This window comes from Pterocles gutturalis, unplaced genomic scaffold (assembly GCF_000699245.1).
Source record: "Pterocles gutturalis isolate BGI_N339 unplaced genomic scaffold, ASM69924v1 scaffold30328, whole genome shotgun sequence".
Taxonomy (NCBI): domain Eukaryota; kingdom Metazoa; phylum Chordata; class Aves; order Pterocliformes; family Pteroclidae; genus Pterocles; species Pterocles gutturalis.
Window position 1 is genome coordinate 43,953 of NW_010123977.1, and position 23,707 is coordinate 67,659.

General features: G+C 38.2%; 1 protein-coding gene across 1 annotated transcript in view; it reads right to left on the reverse strand.

Moving 5' to 3' along the window:
- The window catches only part of SSBP2 (single-stranded DNA binding protein 2), a 54,481-nt gene extending 43,002 nt beyond the window's left edge, over window positions 1–11,479 (reverse strand). Inside the window, exons 1-2 of the mRNA XM_010078124.1 lie at window positions 11,438–11,479; window positions 8,033–8,122 (exon numbers count right to left, since the gene is read on the reverse strand). Coding sequence (XP_010076426.1) covers window positions 8,033–8,122; window positions 11,438–11,479 — 132 coding nt within the window. The remainder of the gene's footprint in view (window positions 1–8,032; window positions 8,123–11,437) is intronic.
- Window positions 11,480–23,707: the final 12,228 nt, after the last annotated feature.

Consider the following 23,707-nt stretch of genomic DNA (forward strand, 5'->3'; position numbering starts at 1 on the left):
CTGTTATACTTAATAAATATATTATTTCAAAGCTACATCCATTATCATCATCCAAGGATTTTGGCTTCAAACCCAAGTGCTTGTGGCTCGCGTAAAAAGCAAGAGTCAGACTATGACAGGAACTGAATTAACCTCAGCAGAAGGAAGCATCATATATAAATGACAAACCTTCCCTTACTCTTCAGCACCACTTCAGCAGCAACTATAATGTCAATTTTGGTGTATGGTCAGTACCCTCAAATTTCTGAGTTTATCTAACAAACAGAGACTTGCATTTTTAGGACAAGATTCTAAAGTTCGGAACAAGTCTCTCAGGTATATGACTTGTGCCCAATTCCACCCCTTCCCCTTGCACAGCTAGCAGTGGGTCTGTGGCTGCTCGAGATGTACATGTGGAAGGGGAGGTGGGGGAAGCATGGGCTCAGAGCTTATTTTGCTACTCAAGCTGAGCAGTTTTAATTTGTTCTAACAGTTACGAGCAGTAAAACCATTACCACAACTGCAGGATAGAATTATCAAAGCAAGCAGACCTCAGACACCTTTATCTTCTTAAAGTTGGCTTTATTCCTGGCATTAAGAGAAAACGAACAAAAAGAGAGGAACAAACACAAACTACTTATAGATCTTTCTAGATGCTAATCCCCTCTCGCATAGTCTAACACGTCAAAATAATTTTTAAAATTAAAATATTTTAAAAGACAGCATGATACAGTATCTGGCAAGAACAAAAATGCACAGATCCCAATTTTGCAAAGAATTAGACATACGCATAATTTTAAGCACTTGAGTATTCCCGGTGGGTGTCAGTCCACTATACTCAGGCATATATATTTACAAACAATGGAGATTCCAAAAATACAATAAAATTCTTCTACTAACCTTAATTATATAAACCCACGGGAAAAAAAATCCCCTTTAAAATCTATTTTCAAAGCTTTTCAAGGCCTACCAAAGCTGCTAGCTTTATTCACAAGCTGTATTTGTAGCTTTGGCGACGTTTCATCTGCTTACAGTAACGTTTTAACAATCCATGACACTTTTCTAACTTCTGGGACTTCTGTATCTGCTCTGCTCAGGATGCGATTCTTTAACTTTTCACTCCCTCACCTACAATTATCTCATTTGCTCCACCGGAATTTAGGATAGGAGTGAACATGTAGCAAATACAGCTAATTTTGCAGCCATGCTCCTGTGCATTTTTAATGATTTGTACATTTTAGTTTAAAAAAAAAAAAAAAAGTACAGACAATGTTGCATAAGTGGGGAAAACATGAAGACCAGCAGTGAAAGGTAAGTGGCAAAGCAGAATGCTACCATAACAAAGTGTGGCTGCTTGAATGAAAACGCAGATGGGGGATAAAAATCGGTAATGCCCTGGAAAACCAGGAAACTATGCTAGCATCAGGGGAAGACAAACAGTTGAAACAGTTCAAAAGGGTTTAGAAATAAACAAAATGTTTTAAAAGTTATATAGATACACATTTCGGTCCTGCAAAGATCTGTCTGAGAGATGTCTGCATCTTCCAGCTTTAGCCACACAACTTAGCAGCTGGAATCAGGAATCCTTATTCCTTGTGGACAATTCGTAGAAGCAACACAGTCACTCCAAAATGGCTTTAAAGGGACACTGGAGGATTTCTCCCTCCTCATCTTCCTTACTGCTGGATGCTTGCTCAAATGAGCAGTCTGGAAGGATGTTCTGTGAGTGTGAAGGCTGAGGATCATGTACCCAGCAGATCCCTGGCCAATACAATAGTTTCCAGGAGACTAAGAGTGAGTTCAAGGACTGAGTAAAACCCCAAATGGGCTAGTTTAACACCAGCTGTCATGGAATCAGAGGAGACGTAAAGGTGTCATCCGTATCTGTTTGGGAGACTTCAACCAAATGACTTCTACAAAGGAGAAGATATTTTGCAGCCTTTCACAGCAGCCTACAGATCCATTTTGTTTTCATACATAAGTAGGTCACTATTTCTGTTTCAAAATGTAAGAAGTGTGTGTTGCTACTGATTTTTAATTCACTAACTTATATTGCTTATTTTCACTACTTAAATGCTATTTAAACACATTTTCGTGGCAAACAGTAATGCTAGGCAGGAAGAGAAATATAAAAGTTCTTTTTGCTCATGTGTCTTACTGTCGCAATGCTCTCCTAAAGCATTAGGTCAGCTCTACTAAAGCACAAGGCTAAAAATAATACTTTAGAATAGTATGGATTGAGCTAAAGTGAGAATGAACAACTGCCACTAGATGGCATGACAGCCTCACATTACTTTGGTGGGTTGGGTTTGGTTTGATATTTTTTTTTCCCTTTATGTAAGAGGAATACGTAACATTTTGTATTTCAAACATGGTGTCAACACATTTTTCCCATGCCATTCCAAGTAATCTGATGATCATAAATTGCTGAATGAAGCAAACTACTTGACAATTCCTTTAAATATATATGCACTATGGAAAAAAGATTTAGTGGTAAGACTCAACTAGAACAAATTTTAACAAATTTGCTGACAAAAAAAAAGTAATGCATTTAAAAGAAAGAGCATGTAAAAAGGTATAGTCAGTGGTAGAACTTAATGTTGAAAAAAGATTACCAAATTAAACAAGTGAACTGTCAATTATCAAATAATCAGCTTCCTCTAAATCTTAGTTGGCACTTGATGAGTTAACTGTTCAGTAGTGTCTCCCAAGTAAGTACAAACCCAATGTTGTTTCCTACCCGAGTGCCTTTAAAAAACCAGACAGGTTCCTTATACAGATGCAGACATGGCAAACTTTTGGTCAACCATGTAATAAAAGATGTGAAAATAACTGGGGTTTAACTAAATATGCATTTAAATGTTTCTCATAATTGCACCGCAAAGGTAAGCAATCAGGGTCTGATATTCAGCAATGCTAGCTGTCACTAACTTGGAGAAACATTATGAATTCCACTAGATTAGAACTTAGAACTCTGTAATTAGTTGTGTTAAAACTGAAAAATAACTAAAAGGCAAGTACACCCTGTGAAATCAATAATTTTCATTCTGCTTAAAAATTCAAAATACTTCAACGAACACGAGCTCCTTCCCACTGGCCTCTATTTGCTTACTGAAGCTGATATTGTCCACAAAGATCAAATAAGTAGTCTGTAAAAATACAAATGTAATGTAGCTCAAATTTTTTAGCCTATTTAACGCTCAGTGAAGAGATGGATGGAAATGGGCCAGCACTTCACTACGTGAGGAGCAGCGGTTTGCCCCTGCACACAGCCTCACGCTTCACATGGGCACACTGGTGCGTGCCGTGGAATAGAAGTATATCTAGGCTTCAAAACTTCCGTGACGATGTTTCCAGATGTTCATGTTGTTATTTTCTAAATGCACACTATACCATGATGTCTAAGCATAAAACATTATTTTTTCCCGATCGCATTCTCCTCAAGGAGGGAGTGAGGGTAGTACTGAACACTTTGAAGACCTTGCTCTGCCTGTATCTAAGAGGCACCAAGTAACACTTCTGTACCACACAGAACCAACCTTGGTGAAAAACATTGTCTGACCTTAGGCCAGAAAGTAAGACTGGATGTGAAAATCTGAGCATCTTTCAATTCTATAACCTGGTCCTCTTTGATCACAAGTGGATGAATTTAACTCACCATGAAGGAGTTTGTTAGAACCTTGTGTAAAGCTTTGGCTGCTGACACTATATGCGTTCTCTAACGTCTAGACCTGAAGGTAAATAGCTGCTATAATCTCATTCAGTCCTCCAGCTGCCCTGTTATTTTTGTATCAGACAGGGCTCCAAAAAGAGGGACAAAGAATAGGTCAGATCATCTCTGTGAACAGCCATACCAAGAAACTAACAGCAGAGTTAACTCTGATGCTAAAAAATGGCACAGAAAATGTCCCAAATTATTTTATTAACATAGCCACTAAGTGCCTTCCTCACACATTAGCTCCATGTAGAGGATGTAGTCTAGGGAGGAAAACTGGCAAATTGATGATGAATTTTGAGACTCAGACTGGAGTTAGATGAGCATTTCAGAAGTGTATACAGCCACCTTACCCTTATCCAATCAAATATTGTTTTATGACGCCTAATGCCCAAGCAAATAATGATCTTTTAAAAGGACGTTCCCTTATGACATTCCCTTTACAGGTGGAGAAACATGAAAAAAGAGAATTGAAATTACCTATTTTGGGCTACCCTGGAAAAATGTGGGAAATTCAAGAATGAATTGTGCTCAGTTTTTTGCATCCAGCCTTGCACTGTGATTCCCAACCATTATCCTTCTCTGGGGCTCTGTATTTAAGAAAGCAACCTACCAGAAGTGCTGACCCACCAGACATCACACTCATTGAGCTGCACTTGATTCGTTATTTCAGACTGAGAGAAAATCAACTCTGAAACTTGACTGGGTTCTTCCATTTGGAGTTTAAGATCCTTGTATGGCAAAACTATTGTCTTCACTCCTTCCACAGTCCCACACATTCAGTTTTGCTACTAACAAACCAAGATCAGATTCAGTTACTGTATAACCTCCATTTATTTCCAGTGTCACGTATATGTACTAAAAGATGAGGACAAAAAAATATGTAGCTATGAAATTCAAAGTTACTTTAAAACACATACACACCAATAGATGAAATTGAAACATATTCTAACTCCATGTAAACCTGTTTTCTTGACTTTTTAAATTTCATTTTTGACACTGCAAAAAATTTTATTTAAAAAGAAAATGTCATTTACTTCACATAATAGTTGGGCACAACTCTACCCCACCTTCCTTTCGCTGTATCATTGTAAGGCCTTCCATTCTGAACCATTTGCACTATAGTGCTCCTAATCCATTACCTGAATTGAAGTATAAAAATACAAGTACAGAGATACAAGACAAACTGCTGGCTTCAGAACTCCACCCCTGTGGAGCAGGCATAAAATGCCACAGACATTGGCATGCTAATCAACATCAGTGCTAGTGGCCTACATACACGTGAAAACCCCATTTTACAAAGAGCAGGGTTTTGCCAGACACTGAGAAACCATGCTTCTCCCATATTTATCTACCTCCATCTGCTGCCCTAGTGTACTGCTTCAATTTCTTTTATAAAAAATAAAGGTCAGAGAAATAATACTAGTGATCAGCAGTGACAATGAATCTGGAACTTAGGTAATGTTTCTTGGTTCCCAGCACAGTCCCCACCTAGGTTGCCACATTCCCCTGAACTGTCTGACAAGAAGCAACTGCAGCAGCAAAAGTCTCCGTTTCACTTACATCCCAGTTAGTGGTTAGTGCCACACGCCAAAATAGAGTTGCAGTGGAAAGCCAAGAGCCAGTAGTGATGCGAAATGAAATTACTTTAAACCATCTAGCAATTCTGAGTTAGCCAAGCAGAGCTGGAAGGTAGTGGCCATCAACAGCTTTAGCTTAGACCAATCCAAGCATCTCATGAAGCAACAAAAGGCAGCTTTATCATGCCAGGATGACCATCTAGATAAATTTTAGGTTGCAAAAAGTAGAAATGTTACAATATTTGTGTAGTGCAAAGTCTTAGTGAACCAAATATAGATATAAGCACCATTCTCCCACTGTCTCTATCATCTTCCGACTCTTAAAAACCAAAATTGTTCATTTTCATAATCTATGAGTGAGTTGCAGGTCTAAATTCCAACCTCTCAGTAAAAAAACTCTGGCAGAAGTTTGTCAGTATTCAGACTAAGACAGCTGTCTTAGGAATTGCAGAACAGCATACAGAAACTGATAGTCTAGTTAAAGGTGTAGTAGAAAGCAGGCACTTATGAAGGACGTAGGAAGTTTTTGACACGACTTCTTCTTGTCTTTTCACCTGCTTTACACAGTAGCAAGGGATGCTCAGTTTTCAAGGTTCACATACACAGCTATGTCTGACAATGTATTTTCCTGTCCTCAGGTAAGTTGACATTGGTAAGATTCAGCTTTGTCTGTAAGTATTAAAACCAGATATTAACTGCTTCTTGACAGCTCTCATGCCAACACCACAACACTTTGTCACTGACATATTTGTACACCTTGCAGTTTCAGTACACAGTTATGTAACTGACTGGATTTTGGCTTAGCTCCCTTTGCTGGGATTGCTCCCAACTGTATCAATGTATCCACTATCAAACTTTCAGCTGGATTTGCTAACTAGCATGTTATTTCTTTACACGTACTCTTAAGCAGATGACTGCAGTGCAAACTAATAATCTCTTGAAAGACATTTGTTCTGTTGACAAGGCCATTCAACTGAGGAAAGTAGGTCTCTATCAACTAAAACCATTAAGAGACTAATCTTGAGTATTCCATGTTACAGAGAGATGCGGTGGCACAGACCAAGGAGTTTCAAGGAGAGGTGAAGGGAGGAATCCAGACCAGACCGTGCAGACCAGCTCTTGGAACCTGCCTTATGGAAGACTCATTGGTCATGCTGTTGAGTTGATGATAGCCCTGATTAACACCACAAACTGTGTTACACTAAAAATGAATTTTTCTCTGTTTATTTTCAATCCTAGGTCTTGCAAAAAGAGCAGGCTTCAAGTAAGACTGAAGTCAAATACTGACAGACAAGGAAATTTTACCCATACTTAACTTTCTATCATCTTGTCTTTCTTACATCTCTGAAGATCTAGAGTGGCTACAAGTCTTTTCACGCTTCTAAAAACAAAACTCCCACACCCGCCTCCCGTAAAAACCTTTAAAATAGTTACTCTCTCCTCTACACTTCACATACTTGTCCTATCTGTGCCCCTTCCCCCTCTTAATTGTCCTCAAAAGACAATAAAATAAAGAAACTTTAAACTTTAATTCCTTTGACATTACAATGGGAGTGAGTGGCTAAAATAAGAAGTGAAATATTTATGCAATCTAAAAATTAAGATAACATAGTGTTTAAAAAAATCTACCTAACCAGCTGTTCAAAACAGGAAACACAGAAATAAAATAATTAATCAGTTCTGCCAACCCCTGAGGATTTTGTGACTGGCAATAGTAAGATCCTGCCATTTTCATACAATTGCCGTTTGGATAAAAGAATAAATAAAACATTTCTTCCTTTTTTCCAGGTGCTTCTTTTGTCTGTGTGTCCCAGGGAAGAAGAAAAAAAGACACTGACTGGTCTCTACCTGGATTTCAGCACTTGGTTTTTACAGAACATCCTATCACAATGTTCTCCCCACATTACAATCCTGGAAATGTGGGTTGCTGCTTTCACATCACAAGATCAAGTACAGGAAGTGGAAATCACTCTTCTTCCGAAGGAGCTGCTTCAATGCTAGAGATGCTGCTACTTTTTGCTCCTGCTGCACAGCCACAGTTTGCCAATGTGGAGAAGAACAACAGCTCTTTAGTGAAGGGAAGATGCAAGCTCGTTCATAGGCGCGCTCCAATCTTAGATTACAATTGTTAGGTCGGCCTTGCAGTAAAAGCTGCCATTTTTTCCATCACAGTACTCTGTACTGTGAATGTCCAAAGTGCTAAGTGGGTATTTAGTTTCATTTACAACAAAGCTTAACAGAAGCAATGCATGGTCTAATAAATCCTTGGCTTGTTTTTTTAGGCATTAGGGTTGAGATCTTCAATGTGCAAGAAGATGCTCAGTGGGATATTCTTAATTGCCTAAGCCTAATTCCCACTGAAGCTTGAATATCTTAAAAATCTGGCCTGTGGCTTTACCACAGAGCTAAACATCACCAACAATGTTAATACTTTAAAGTTTCAATGCAACATATGCATATTATCATAATAAATTATTTTAAAATTATAGTCAAGCATTTTCAGTCTCCTCTTACAAGCTGGAACCATTTCTTGAAATTTTGAAATGAGTTGTGCTGTGCTATTTCACAAATTAAATACTTGTCAGTCAGAGAGACCCCTTCCTTTCCACCTATTCACTTTTGTTAGAAAATAAACTCTCAAATATTGTAACATATAGTGAGACATAGTTTAGAACAGGACCTTTTCTACAGACGTGTAAACAGTATTACGGAGGATTTTCTACCCTAGAATTCCTATAATCACAATTTTTCTGAATACCTGAAAAAAACCCGGTGGTACAGGACCTACTGGCATGGCATCTCCTGGGGGAATGTTTCCTAGCACTGGACTGGGAGCTGCTGCAGCACTCTGAAAAGAACAAAGGGAGAATAAACCTTTGTCATTGCATGGTAGGCATTAAACCCAAAAAGACCCCAAACCAAAAAAAAAAAAAAACCAAAAACAAAAACAAAAAAAACCAAAACAAAACAAAAACAAAAACAACAACAACAAAAAAAAAAGCCACAATGCAAAACCTGATGAAAATGCAGAAAGTAGTTCTCTGGATATGTCATAATGTCATTGTTTCATATGATGGTAAATTCAAATTGTATAGTGTTGAGTCTTCGTTAACACAAGTACCATGATTTGCTAAAATAAATGTATGTTGAGGGGAAGGATGCTAGAGTTTGCACAGATACCCAAATATGCGTTAATCAGATGCAACTTGTCTAGATTTTAAAAACTATTGTGTCTGAGTGTGTCTCTCTATATACAAATGTGAAAGTAACTTGCACACTTTTTCTTGTATTATGTGTATAAACAACCTCACACATGCACAAGGATATACATATAGCAGAAAGAAAGTAATTTATGCATTTTATCAGCAATTTCCAAGTACTTTAAAGATTATTTCAGCAGATCGTAATATTCTTTCAGAACTACATCAAGCTTCAAAACAGGATTCTGTTACAAACAGTACAAGAAGGAACGCTCATGATTCTGTTGGTAATGCTTATGATTTCACCAACCCCAGAAATAACCACCATGACAAATTAGAACAATTCAGGTTACATTTTTGGAAGGGAAGAGAAAAAAGGGATTTCTGAGAAGTGAATCAGAGGATGAAATTAGTTACCTTTGCAAATCCTTCAACTGGAATAAGCAAGTAAAGAATATTGCTTCTGGCGTCACAAAAAACGGAAGCCAAACTGCTATTGTTGTCATGTATTGGAACCTCAACTACTTTTAATTTCTAGCAGTCTTCCTTCCTGCAATATGTTTCTGTTAGGGCATAAGGCTGAATCACCTATAAAGGCTTAAAATCTTTTGTGAAAGTACTCACGCAAAATACAAATACAAATACAAAATGCATTGAGGGCCACTTGCAGCTTGCTAATGACCTGCCAATATCTGCCCTACAGAATATGAACGGCTTATGTTTATTAACTTATCACTCTATTGTATGTTCACACTTGATATCCAAAAGATGCAGATCTGGAAATTGTACTTCCAGGTGTTTGGCACACTATCTAGGAAATTAAAGAATAATGCTGGAAAGATTTGAAAACTGGCACAAAGAGGAGCTGACCTTTTTAAACCAAGCAGAAAGGAAATATTCAGTTAATTACTATGGATTTTTCAATGGCTTAAGCTGTGCTTTAGAATCAAACTTCTGAACAAGTAGCACTAGAATATTTAGCATCTAAGCTATATGTTCTTTGCAAACAAAAGTCTAGAACATATCATTAAAATACAAAGACTGCAGAAAGCGCTGGCTTCAGAACTGAGTACAAGACTTTGATTCACTAGAAAACCCTGTAATAAAGGGTCTTACTTATGCAACGACCTGGTCTGCAGGATCAGTGTTATAATACTATATAATTGCAACAGACAGAAAAAGCCCTTCAGCTGAGTTGTTCATAGCAAACACTTTTGAATCATAATACCTTCTTTGTGAGAGGCTACCACAAACGAACCAAGCCAGCCCATAAAGCTGTAGCAAATACAGACAGTTCCCCACTAGCCACTGCCATTCTTTGAGTGCTGCCTGAAGATCATGAGACTGGAGAATTATGTTTCTTAGATGCATGCAAAATCATGCAACTCCCTGGAAGGTCTTAGGTACTTCTCTCACGTCTGCCACAGTCTCTTGGCTGCTCAGACAGAAGGGGAATTAAGCAAGTGGTGTGAACGTAGAGATGTAACTCCTGAAGAACAAAATAATTTTGTTATCCTTCCTTTCTTTTGCATGGCGTCTGTGAATGTCCACAAATTACTTTCATAATACCAACTTTTCCAAAGGAAAACAGTAGAGAAAGTTTTTGGCTTTTTCTTTTTTTTTAAAGCCAAAAAACCCCAAAAGACCTGTTTAAACTGCGCATCAGGTAACAATGTCAAGTAAAATAATGAATAGGTGCAGACACAGTTTGAGTGAAGTATGTTGGACCTTACTTCCATATGTACAGGTTTTCTAGATGAAGAATGACATCAGTAGGATCACTGAAGGAAAAAATCAATGACATTAAAAGCCTGAGCATCTAAAAATGTCCAGAATAGCCTGCACTGCAGCCTCTGACTAAGAGGGAGTAGCCCATTAAAGGGGCACTAACAATGATGAACCTTATTACAATATCATCCCTCCTTGCATACTAATTCCTGGTTGTCCCTATGCTACCTCAGCTGTGTCCATCCTTACCTGCCATGTGTAAGCACTGTAATACGTCTAGTGGAGCCGATGCTACAGAATAAAGTATTTGAACAGACTGGACAAACACATCTCAACAGTATGACATCAGATAGGCAAAGTCCTGTTAAGTTGCAAGATGTCGGTCAAAGCAGCACGTCCCCTGATACACACACTGTTTTCAGAAGCCTCCCATCCCAGGTTCCCTCACTCCTACTCTCATTATTTAAACTACACTGTACCAGCCATTAATGCATGTCAGAGTGCCTTAATGTGTTCATTCCATGGCTCTTAGATGCCCTTCTCAATGGTGGCCTCTGCCAGAGGCCCCAGGTTATGAAAGGATGCTTCTAAGAGAAGGAGAGAATGACTTCTCAGGACGCAGTGCTCCTAGAGGGATACAGGGATCCACCTCTACTGAGTTCATGCTGTTTCCCACACTTTCAAAAATAACTTTTAAAAAGAAAAATGGTCAAATATACTTAACAGTTCTAAAAAAAGAGAAAGAAGGAAATTATTATTCCAAAACAGAGGGAGAAAAGGATTAAAAGTATATGTTGAGATTTACGTTAGCCATTAACTATTCTAACAAGGCTCTGTAACAACAATAACATTTTCATAATTCTCTCAATAGTAGTTTTTTTATTTTATTTTTATTTTCCCCCCTATTTTTGAATCTGACTTAGCACTGATACTCGAGGAACCCAGCTTCATTCTCCAGAGAAGGAACCAGCATGCAATTCTCCAGGCCTGGTCAAACAGGCACAGAGTGATTCTTTTTCTATTAAGCTACAGACATATCAACGGATGATCCTAAGTCTACCTCACACATGTACAGAGGTAACAAACTGTATTACTTTCAGAGGTGCTGCTGATTCCTGTGAAGGGAATATGGCTCCAAAGTAATGACCTTTTTAGGAGGAGTGGGTTTTGTACAACTCTGTTGAGGAAGACGTGTAGAGAGGAGCCTGATGGATCCAACTGATAGGATGGCAGACCTTCTCCCGCCTCCTCAGAGAGCCTTCTGCTTGACGACCCATGTCCCATTCTGGAGAGCTGCGCTGAGGGTGGCCAAAGATCTGAGCAGTGCTATCAGATGGATACCAGAGGAACCACTTGTGACAATGAAGGGGGAAGAAAAGTAAGGTCTTGTGGAGGTGATTACGCAAGTAATCCAGACTCATTGACTCCACCTTGGTTCTGTTCTCATGGTTTCCAAGAAGAAGAAGGGAGCCAGCTCTTTGCTTCAGGCTAGTTACTCAAAATCAAACTCATTTACTAATGTTGGCCACTTCTTGATTGTGGAACATGACGTTTCAGGGAGGGATTCAATGTGTTGATTTTAAATGGCCTAATTATTTGAGACTTGATTACACATTGTAGTTTACAGACACTTGTGCAAAACCATCTCTCCTTTGTATTTCTGAGTGGGAAGGTGGACAGAATGATGCAAAGTTTGATTGGCCATAATAGTAGGTCAATTTTACTGACATTTGAAGTACCACTTAAAAATTCTAAGAATATTGTAGTTATAGGCATTCTGTAATAGTCCAGTCTTAGATGTTACAGAAACTTCAATTTCTATCTCTCATTATGTAATGTACAGCATTTTTGTTCTCTTTTCATGTTTGTTTTGGATTTTCTTCCCTGATGTGCAATGAAGTTCCAAAACAGGAAATAAAGCATTTCCAGTGTTTTAGGTATATTACATTTTCTACCTTGCACTATCCAATGAACATTTTAAGAACTTATATCAGGCAGATCAATAAACAAACCTGCAACAGCTGCATGGAAATATTCTTATTTATTCTACCCTGATGAATTATTCAGCTCTTTTTTCACAGTCCCACAGCAAACCATGGCTTCTTTTTGCATGCATTACAAGTTGTTCATCATTTATACTCCCATTAGTTTGACTTTTTAAATATTTGCAATTTGCTTTCCCTGCCTTTCATAAAAAGATGAAATACAAAAGTTTAAACACCCTAATCTTTTTGGATACTACCTCACCCTCTTAAAAATGGAAAACCATATTTGCTTTTCTAGCTAGAATACTGAATTTATGGTATCTTTACAATTATGAATTAATTGTAATTCAAGTACACTTGAATGAAACTTATTGAGGCCATTCTTTGCTTTACCCAAGCTACCCTCAACAATGTAAAAATAATTATTACATTAAAAAAATTTAAAGTAGCCACAGTTTAGGGGTTTTTTATCAATAAAGAAATCACAAAGCAAATAAAAAATAAAAATACAAATAGGTTAGTTACTCCATTAATATAGTGTATGAAATATAAAAATACAGAAGAGTAGTTTCCAATACACAGGTCATTTCTGATGCTATCACAGGAAGTGGTTTATGACAGATGCCTATAGAAGAATTCCGTTTGCAATCACATAATTCTACAAAGGACGGTCTTGACTTTATCTATAAAAATCGTGGTCATTGATAGCTTTGAAGTGACAGATATACTGTAGCCAATATTGTAACAAGATCAGCAAATTTCCATTTGTAAACACTTCAACTTGTAATTTATCAAGTATTTCTAAGCCATTAGCTAGTTACTATAGTAGTGCTTCATTATTTTTTACCTACCACAAATCAGAGAAAGAAATATTAAGAGGAACTACACTGATTAACTACTACAAAGTTTCTCATTTTCTACAAGACAGAACATAAAACTACTCACCACTCTGAACAAAAAAAAATTTAAAACTGGCTGCCAACAAGCTATCACTCCTTCTGTAGAGCCTTTGAACACTTGGCTGTACACAAAAAAACCCCAACGCCTAGACTGGTTTATTTACAATGAGGTTAAAATCTTCCCCAAAAAGATAGATTCATGACATCGATAGAAGCAAGCCATTTGAAAGATCTGGATCACAAGACCTAACTAATTCTTGGTGTTGTTCCATTGATATATATATTCGTCTAAAACATTAAATTTATGTTCTGTAATAGGAAGGCATTTGCATGACAGTAGTAGTCTGAGAATTATAGAAGGTCATAATCCTCATAACTTCCCAGTTTTCCTTAAATTGCCAATCCTTACAGTTTGATCTGGACTCTGGCATTGCGTTTCTGTTCACTCTATCTTATATATTATTATGAATAACAAAGAACACATAAAGTCATATAAAATAATTCTATTAATAGCCAAATTGTGTATCTGCTATCAGAAGAAAGAAAATCATATTTAGGATTTTTTTGGGGGGAAAAAATTGGTTTCCTCAGTTCACATTAGCAGAATTGTTCACTTCATGAAGGGCGGACCTGTTGACAAGGACGGGTACGCTCTAGGACTCCAGCCATCCCTCTCCTCCCATGAAATAATCCTACCCCTGAAACAACTTCACAGTAAGCAAAGCTTCCCCACATCTGAAGTAGGATTACAGTTTGTTTTTACTGTATCCCAGTGCCTAATCTGGGGTTTTCATTCTACTTAGCTGAGACAGTGAAATTCTATAATAAAACAAAAAAACAGGTGTTAGGTTGGAAGTATACTGTTAAGGGTAACAGAAATTATTTCTAGGGAAAACTTTGCTATCAATGAATAAAAGGATTTCAAACTCTTGTCTAAAGACAGCGTTTCAGTCCTGTCTCTTAGCTGCTGCTGCTTCTTGGATTACTTAGAACACAGTTTCCAGAAAAAAAGACTTCTCTAAAGTATGGGTATAAAGAGAAGTTATTTTAAAATGAACCTTGATTATTCACTGAAAGTTACTAAAATCACTACTACGCTTAGGTATCAGCAGAATGTTCACTATTTAAAAAACAAAATCCAAAAATAATTTGTGTTTTAAATATGGAAATAAAGTATCAATTTTCTGTCCATCTTTTTTCAAAACTCAGCAGAACTATACTTAAAAACTGAGTACTTGTTTTTTCCTATTTCTTTATGAAGACACAAAAAAATAAGAGCAACATTTCCAATAATGTTTTTGGACAATTTTCTAGGAAAGGAAGGGAATTCATTTCAGCTTAATTCCAAGCCCTGTGTTATTTAGTGATATTTATCTATGTACCAAATCAAAGCATCAAAGGCTAGCCAACTGAGTTATGTTACACATTTGATAAAATGCAGCAATATTATCAGATTCATCAGTAATAACCATGCTGCTGACAAGTTAAAGGCACTTGAGGACACAAAACACTGCTGTTGCAGCCTGGAACGGAGTTGCAGTGATATTTCAATGAAATTACTTTTTTCCAGAAGTCACACTTACATCCCTCCTCCAGATTCCCTGGAGATCAAGACTGCTTTGGCCTGCTGGCTTAACAACTGCAAAATACTCAATGTGCTTTTTTTTTCCAAGCTGCACCTCCAGATCACATCTTTGTTCAATAACTGACACTGCAGACCACAGGTTTAACCCACAGCCTTCCTCATCGCAAGGAATTTGAATGAAGATGTGTGAAGATGCGTCTCTTAAAAAGGCGTTAGCAAGAAATGGATAGGAGGAAATTATTTAACTTACATGACTGTGACAAGTTACATGCATCCCATTGAATTTTTTAATATGTCTTATCATATTGAAGCATTGTTTTTACAGTTAAAATTGCTAAAATACAAAACTACTATATAAAAATATACTATTGCCTTTTCTCAGTATTTTCTCTGTTGGGGTCATGATAATAGGACTGCAAAAAAAGAGATTTTTAATATACACAGTCAAATAATTTTAAATTGTGACCGATCATATAGCATTCTCTCTGATCAGTTCAAAGATAGTACCTAAAGCTAACATTTAGAAATAGAGTGCTTAGTCCAACTATGTGTTTGAGTATTACTAAGACAGTCACTGTGCTTAAGCCATGACATACTGCAAAAAGTGGGCTGATCGCTGCTAGTCTTTTCTTCCTACTCTAGCCACATTCCACTTGGTTCTGTTGATACTCCACAGAAAATTCACAGCTGGTGCAACCGTGCTAGCTAGGCTAGTATGACAAGACCGTCTTATATCCTAACTTTCTCTGGTAATTAACCTTATTGGCACAGTGTCTTTTAATCTAATCTAGTTTTTACACCCATTTTGGTTTCCAAAGATTTTAAGATTGCCATAGTATTGCACTCCAATTCTCATGCTACTTCACGCCACACAATGTTAACGGCTCTCCCATTTTAAGAATACAGTGATTAATAACAATAAGATTAAAGCTTCTCTGCATCTCTCTGTCTTTTCCAAGTTATGAAACAGAAATGAAAAAATATGTTGTGGGCTGAAAGACTGAATTTTGATTATAAAATGAAAAGCAGGCTGGTTTGAGGCTATCCTTAGGTTGCCTGGGAGTGATTCAGCGATCTTGGCAATATATGCACACCTTCAGAAAAAAAAAAAAAAAAAAAAAAAAACCAACTCAAAAAACTCAGTAATTCCTTCTATATACAAAATGGATTTTTGTCTCAACATGTAGCTGACTGGAAAAGAAAGCACACACAGAAAACTAAATGTTATTTCAGAAAGAGCTGAACTGCAGGATGAAAACTGCTCCTCTGCTCAAGAAATATTTGGATTTTCTTGTTTGGACCTTCATGTCAATGGAACTCCTCTTTAATAACCATCACTAAAATACTAACTACAGATACATTTCTGCTTTTTCAAGTCTATGCACCAAATGTTATTACTCTGGCCTAAAACATGAAGATATGTGACTTTGCAATATCGTAATATTGACAGAACATTTTCATCGGCAAAACATACCAAAGTAGCCATTTGGATTTTTGGAACATTAGCTCCACTGTTGATCGAGTTAGTGGTATGTAACACAATACACACTTTTCTTTAGAGCCTCTAGCTTGAACTTCATTACTTTAAAACCAGTGGTATTTCTTGTCTATATGGGTGCTGAAAAATAAAGGTTTAATTCCATAACAAGTATGTGGTCCTTTTAAGACATCAGGAGACAGAAATTAAAGTGAAGCTATTCCCTAAATGTCCTGAAGTTAATTCCATAAGCAGAAACGTCAGCACAAGGCCAACATTTTCAGGAAAATATATGTTGGAATATCTATTTCCATGCAACACCGAATAAAACTGTAGGAATATTTCCCTACCATGCAAGACTATCTAGCTGGGTGAGGCTCATCTCCTCAGCTCCTTTTACAACCACCACAAAGAGAAAGATGCTCTGAGGAGCGCTGCATCTTTTCCCATTATCTACAAAGGATGTGTAGGGAGACCAGCCTTACCAAGACTTGAGGTTCACCTTTGCAAAAACCCTGCACGTATTCAAGCATTTCTAGTTTAACTGAAGTGCTGCATGCAATGTACGGTGCACAGCATTTGCAACAAAATGTAGCCTACTAGGTAATACTTTTGAGATGTCTGTAACTTGAGTTTTCAAGAACAGCTAGAATGCTTAATTTTTAACATTCAGGTCAGAGAAAAACATTGTCAATTTGAAGAAAAATATGATAAAGGTAAACCTCCTGGAAAGCTAGCCGGTGAAGTATCTCATTGTTCTAACATTGAATATCTATCTTTGGATACATTGTTCTCACATTGTCTGAATATCTCCCTTCGGATAAATGCAACTTGTTGAGCACAGACCTAACACCTCTAAGCACTAAAACAGAATTAAATACTGTTCTCAAGGAGCCCTAACGTTTTCACACTGGTCGCTATTTTCTAAGAAGTAGTTATCTTGGGTAGTCTACAAGTAATAGATTGCAATGTGCTACCCCGTGGGGTACCAGAATTCAAGAAAGAGGCATCCATCCATACTCAAGGGATAGCAGAGACAGAGGGGCTCAGTCTTCTGAGGACCTGCCTGTGCAAGGCTTTTTAGATATTCTTGTAAATGCTTCAGTACTTGAAATACTTTCCCTGTATCTCAAACATTTTCTATCTGGAACAGTGCTCTGATGCACATGTCTGAGACTTCTTTAAATTTAGGATATGGGAAAAACAAACAACAAACAAAAACCCTAATAAACAGCATTTGGAACCCAGCAGTTCTTCTGCCACCCCACCAAAGAAGCCAGGCAGAACGGCAGTGTCCCTGAAGTCAAACAGAAATCAGTTACTGAAGATAAAAAAGAGCAAACCCTCCCCTTACTTCGGAAATTACAAACAGTGCCTCACGCAAGAAAACAAAATCTGTGAGTGCCCAGCACACACCCCATGGTTTGCTGAGAATTTGAGCTGGGAACAAACAGCCTCGCTGGGAAAACTCCTGGCTTCAGCCACGAGCAAACTTGCTGGGTCTCAAAGACGCACTGCAAAGCAGGTAAAACCCAAGTGGTTGTCTCAGGCTGCTTCTCCTCAGGGAACCAATTATTTTATACCCCATGGTGTGAAAATCCATAGCGGTGATAATGAGAACCTGAGTCTTTTAGGGTTAACTAACTCCAACAGCTCTTAAACACACCTTTAAAATCTTGACCTTTTGCTTATTTTATCATTAATTAATGTGTTTAAGTAGTACCCACACAGACACTGGCGTGGCCCTTCCTCTGTGCTGCCAGCAAGCCCTGGACAAGGGGAGTGGAGCCAAGGCACCTCCCTGGCTGGAGGAATGCTGATTCACACGCAACCAGCCATCCCAGTCCCACATGGAAAATGCCAATATTCACAGAGTATTTTCGACTACACACGTTATACAAGGAAGAAGAGATAAAACCAAGCTGATTTAAGTCTGATTGCCAAAACTTCTCCTTCACCATGTAATTTTCATTGGACCCCATGATAAAAACAAAAAACAAAAAACAAAAAAACAGCTAGGACCAGGAATACGGTATGAAAAATTCCCTTTAGAAACTGGCAGAATATAAGTAGCTGGAAACAGAATCACAGAATCACAGAATCACAAAATGTTAGAGACTGGAAGGGACCTCAAAAGATCATCTAGTCCAATCCCCCTGCCGGAGCAGGAACATCCAGGCATCTGTCATAAAAAATGGTACTACCCAATCCTGCCTTTATAAACATTTATTCATGCATAGACTACATATAGATACAGATTGGCTTTAAGTGTGAATAATGGGTATACATATATTTGCTGAAGATGCACATACTATGGGGAAGGAACCTTTATAAAGTAAAGCAGGTATAAAAAACATTATTTATGTAAGTAAATCAGGTCACATCACACCAACACAAAACAAAAGCAAGCACGCTTTCCCAAGCTTCCTAACAAAGTGTGTGTGTGCAAACCTAACTATAAGGTACCTTTGCTTCTGCAGTGTCCAAGCTGACCTAAAAGACTAGAGATAAATCATAGTACTTACTGGTTGCAATAATCCGTATCTCACTATACGTGAAAAGCTGGCTTCCTCCTCTCGGCTAACACAGAGAGGCTTGCAGGAAGGAAAAGTACAGATAGATCCTGTTTAGCTCTGTTCCTAAAGTGGAGGAGAGCAGCTAGACACCCACGTGCCACCTTAACACCTCCCACTCCATAATGCTGTTGGAAGTTAGTTTAAGCTCAGGTTAAACCACAGCAGTCTAAGAACTATGTAATGTACAGGCTGGTAACAAAAGAAAGCAAGAATTTATAAAATTTAAGCCTTCTCCCCATCCTAAACTACCTAAGCTGTGACAGTCCAAGGCATTTTCCCTCTCCACCTTGACTCCAGTGCATCCTTCTGTTACACTATTTCTCCTCCCTGATAGAGAAAACCCAACAATTTCTCAGCCAGGCTGGTTAATTACAGAGAGCTGGCTGGTCCCAAGTGCTGTGCTACCTGGGGATAATATAGACTACAGATTGCTGAAGAAAACCAGCACTCTAGCAGTACCCCCTGCTATCAGGTAAATAGCCTATATTATGCTGGGGAAGCTGGCAGCGGCGATACAGACTTTTGATGGGAAATTATACAGCTCTCGCTCTCTGCTGATAAGATTCACATCAGTAAGTGGTCAAAAGCTGACATTCTTCTTCCTTCAATCTTACGTGCGGGAAGTTTTGACAAAATAAGACCTACTTGTAAAAGACAGTGGCTGAGCTGCCAGACAGGGGGTTTACATCCACATGGCGTTTTGTTAACAGAAAGAGGGAAATACAGCATTTATTGGGATTTCCACTGAGCAACAGCCAAAGCAAAGAACTTCAAAGCTCATCTATCCCATCATATTTCTTCTTCTTTGCTTCCACTTGCAAGTCTTCAAATCCCTGGAAACAACTGTAGGCTTTTCGTTCTCTGCGGACTTCCTCACACCTTGCAAAAATGACCAGGTTTCTGCAGGAAGAAGCTCCTACAGGAGGGATAGCTGTGTTTAGTAAAAAAGCTGACAAAACTGAGTTAGTGCCAGGTAACAGCAGATAATTAAGTAGCACTTCATTTAACTGCCCCATCTACCCTAGTAGCATCAACATACCAAGAGCTGACAAAAGGAAGAGGACATAGATACCAGGGATGGTTATTTGGGTCTTTTGTGAATTACTTCAACAAAACTTAAACCTGCTAACGTGCATGTTTTATGCCCTTCATGCTCCCAAGTTCATACGAAATGAACAGCTACCACGTTCAATCTTCCTTGTGAGTACCACTCCTCAACAACACAGTGTACCACTGTGCCTTCGCTTCATCAAAGTGATGACGTTCCAGGGTCTGCTTTCTACAGAAGAGTCTATTTTCGCATTCCTTGTGATTACTATTCACATCAATATTCTGCTTATCAAAATCATATATAATAGAGGCTCTTCTCCTTAATTTCTAAGAACTGAATTTGCTTCCTCTTTAAAATGGGTAACAAGACTACCACCTTCTCAAAATCACCCCTATTGTACAGAAAATGCTTCACATAGTTTGTAAGCAACAAATTATGTTCTGTTACAAGGTTTTTTCTCACTCCTGTTGCCCTATTAGCCCCTTCATATCAGCACTGATGTATGAATAAAGACAACATCACAAATATTAATGGATACCAAACACTGTCAGAACAGATGAGCTGGACAAACAACATGGGATTTTTTTTGGAAACTTGGTAAAAAGCAGGTTCAAGAGATACTTGATAATAAAGTTTCAAGTGCCAGGAATATATATAATTCCTACTCAGCTATATTTCATCTGCTGCCTAATCAAAATGTTACTGCTCCAGCCTTGAAATCCAGGAGAAAGGTGCGAAGTTTGTATAGCATAGGGATAACCAAAAGTTTATTTTTCCTCTTAGCGGCCCTACTTTGGGATTATTGCTATACAGACTTGTGTTCGTACACTAGCGTATACAATAGCAAGACTCACATTTAGCCCAACTACTTCAGGTCAGTGAAAGTCTAGCTACAGCTAGACTGAATAAAAAAACTTGTAATTTCCAGATTGGAAAGCAGTCTGAAACACAGTAGCAACTGTGCGAAAAGGTGACAAAAATCAGGGCTTAAATATATACAGTACAAAGCCTGGCCAAAAGATTTAACTTCCCAGGCTGAGGTAACACTGTCACAATTTTTATAAGCCACAGCAATGAACTTATACAGCCTTCCAATTATTTTTTAAAAATCCTCCTTTATGAACAGAACATGTGCAATTTTGGCATGACAAGGATATATGCGCACTTGATAAGGCACCATAAAAAAAAACAGCTCGTATTTTATTACTTGACTCATTGTGTAACCATTGTTAAATCCTTCTCATCCTCAATCAACCCTCAACTCTACCAGTGCCTATTCCCGTGATATTTGTCAAGCACTCTAGTTCTGAGTGTACGGGTTCGGGAAAAGAGAGGTTTTTAAATTAAAAAAAAAATAAATAAAACAACCATTTTGCCACGGTGTAGTGTGAAGACAAAATTACAGGAGGCAAAGGTAGTCTGCTCCACGTTTTCAAATTTAAGTTGTGCCATAGTTGACAGACGAAAAGAAAGCTCTGTGTGTGTGCCTGCAGGAAAACTTAAGGTGTATTCAGCACCCCAGATGTGGGGCACTCTTTGCCAGCATCTGCAGAACTCCTCTCTGGATGTTGCTCGTAACCTACAGCAATGCTCCCTGAAACCGCACCGGGAGCCTGGGAGGAGCTTTATTTTGGGTGACTGGCTGCCTTTGGAGGTCAAAGGTGGAGAGTGGAAGATGGCAGAGCAGCCTGGGATTGACAGCGTGGAAGGCAAAGCCAACAGTCCATTCTGTGCAGTTCTGAGTCACCTCTATCCTCTTAATTGAAGAATAAGAAAAATGCACTGCAGGACACATAAAGTTCAAAATACCCCTGCAAAAACTGCTTTTTGGTGTCAGAATTGTCTTGTAACCGACATTTCACTTCGGAGATGGGAACGCTTTGCACAGGCAACCCTCCCCCCACACACACTTTTTAGGCTGTTGCTTTTGGCTGAGGCCGCTGTTACAACAGGAAATAAAAATTATATTGCTCAGGAAGGAAGCTAATGAGTTTCCCCTCCCCCAAATGCCATTAGACACTTCCTGAATAAAGGAGAAGCACATTAATATAAAGAACAGCGGTACGTAAGTAACCAGAAGCTGAGCCTGCTGTATGATTAAAGCAACATACAGCTTCTGGATGGAGAAGGAATACCAGGTCAGCTCCTCTAATGCACCACCACCATCACGCTGCCTCACAACGCCTGTGCCAGAGCGCTTTCTTCATTCTGCTTTTGAATGACTCAAAAGCAGTGACGCTTTCATCACTTCCTCTGGGAGACGATGCCAGGCGATAGAACAACTCCTTGTAAGGAGCGTTCTTCATGCACTTACTTACAAGTTACTCTGATAATTTGTTTTATTGTTTTGACTTTGGGGCTGCTTAAAAAAACACCCAATATGGGCTTTCATTCTTTGGTTTATTTTGTAGATTTTGGATGTTCTTTAGACTGAGGGATTTCCCAATCTGGGAAATATCCAAGGCCTGAAAAATAAACAAAATACCAGACGCCAAATTTATGGAGGCTCAGTGACTGACCCTGTTATTAACATTCAGCACTATTCAGCTTTAAAAAATGCAATAACTTTTTCAGTGAACAGAATGTAAATAGGCTTGCATTGATCTATGTTAAAGAAACTGCAGTAAGACTTAAGTCAAAATCATCACATTTTCCATGTAGTTGACCTGTATAACGTATTTTTGACTGTAGTTACTTTAATTCATTCTTGGCATGTTTTTATCTTAAAATTAAGTTACTATAAGTAATTTAAGGGATGATTCTGGAAAAATCTAAGCAAGCACTCGCCGAAGTGAATAAAATACGCAACAGTGAAGTTTTGCACCTGTTTAAAATCTCCACAGGAGCAAACCTTCCCCACAGAGGTGCACCCATTCACTGACAGTTTGACCACAAACACATAAAGTATGCTATTCAGCATGAGCTGGGCTTTTTTGACTACCCTAGCATGACCATCAGTGAAAGCTACGGGTGTGTTTCCAGGCCCATGCGCCGTATGGTGTTTCATGTCATCTACAATGACTTCTTGGGCAGGGCCCCTGTACAACATCACCGGGCCCTTTCTCCTCCTCTTCCCAACATTTTCAAGACAGCACCTGCAAAATCCACTTTTTCTGCTTTGGCTTACACTGTTCTCACTTCTTTTCAACAAATTGGTTGTTTCCTTGCCTTCTTTATGTTCCTTTCAATTCCTCCATCCACTATTCCTTTTACCTCTTCTAATTTTGTTTAGTTGCTGAGATTTAATGTGATGATAAAAAAATTAACCAAGTATTTGAGTTTAACTTTCACTGGCAAAAACAAATGGGAAATAAAAGTGCCCCTACAGGTACGCTGTCTGGGCCATACGCACAGCGTACAATCTTCATCAGAAAAAAAGATAAACTTAATGAGGAGAGAGCAACTGCTTGCCATAGCTTCTCCCTGTATTTGTATTCTATAACTTCTCTGTATCTAAGCACTGGCTCAGAATTATTTTACATGCCATTTACTTAGTTTTAGATTCAAACAGCACCTAAATTGTAGAAAACAAAATAATTAAGAGTTTACCTCACATAACTTTAATTTTACACATCCTATTCCTAGTGTTACAATACATGCATTATTTTATTGTACTTTAAATATAAAATAGGGCCATTTCATAATCACACTAATACATTTTAGAGTGTGTTTCCTGCTGGGATCTTAACATTTCACCAGTAGCTGAGACACTTGGCTTTTCGTCTTCCAAGGAAATTAAGACACGGCAATATGCCAACATGACACAGTGCCTGTTGAGTCTCCAGATTTAATTACAGGATCTTATTTTTTAAAGAGAAATCACACAAGTCCCTACACCATGTTTAAAACAACAAAAATATGTCGTTTAATCCATATTGATTAAATTTCTTTGCTACTCATTGCATCACTGTATTAGGGATGCTAAACTACAA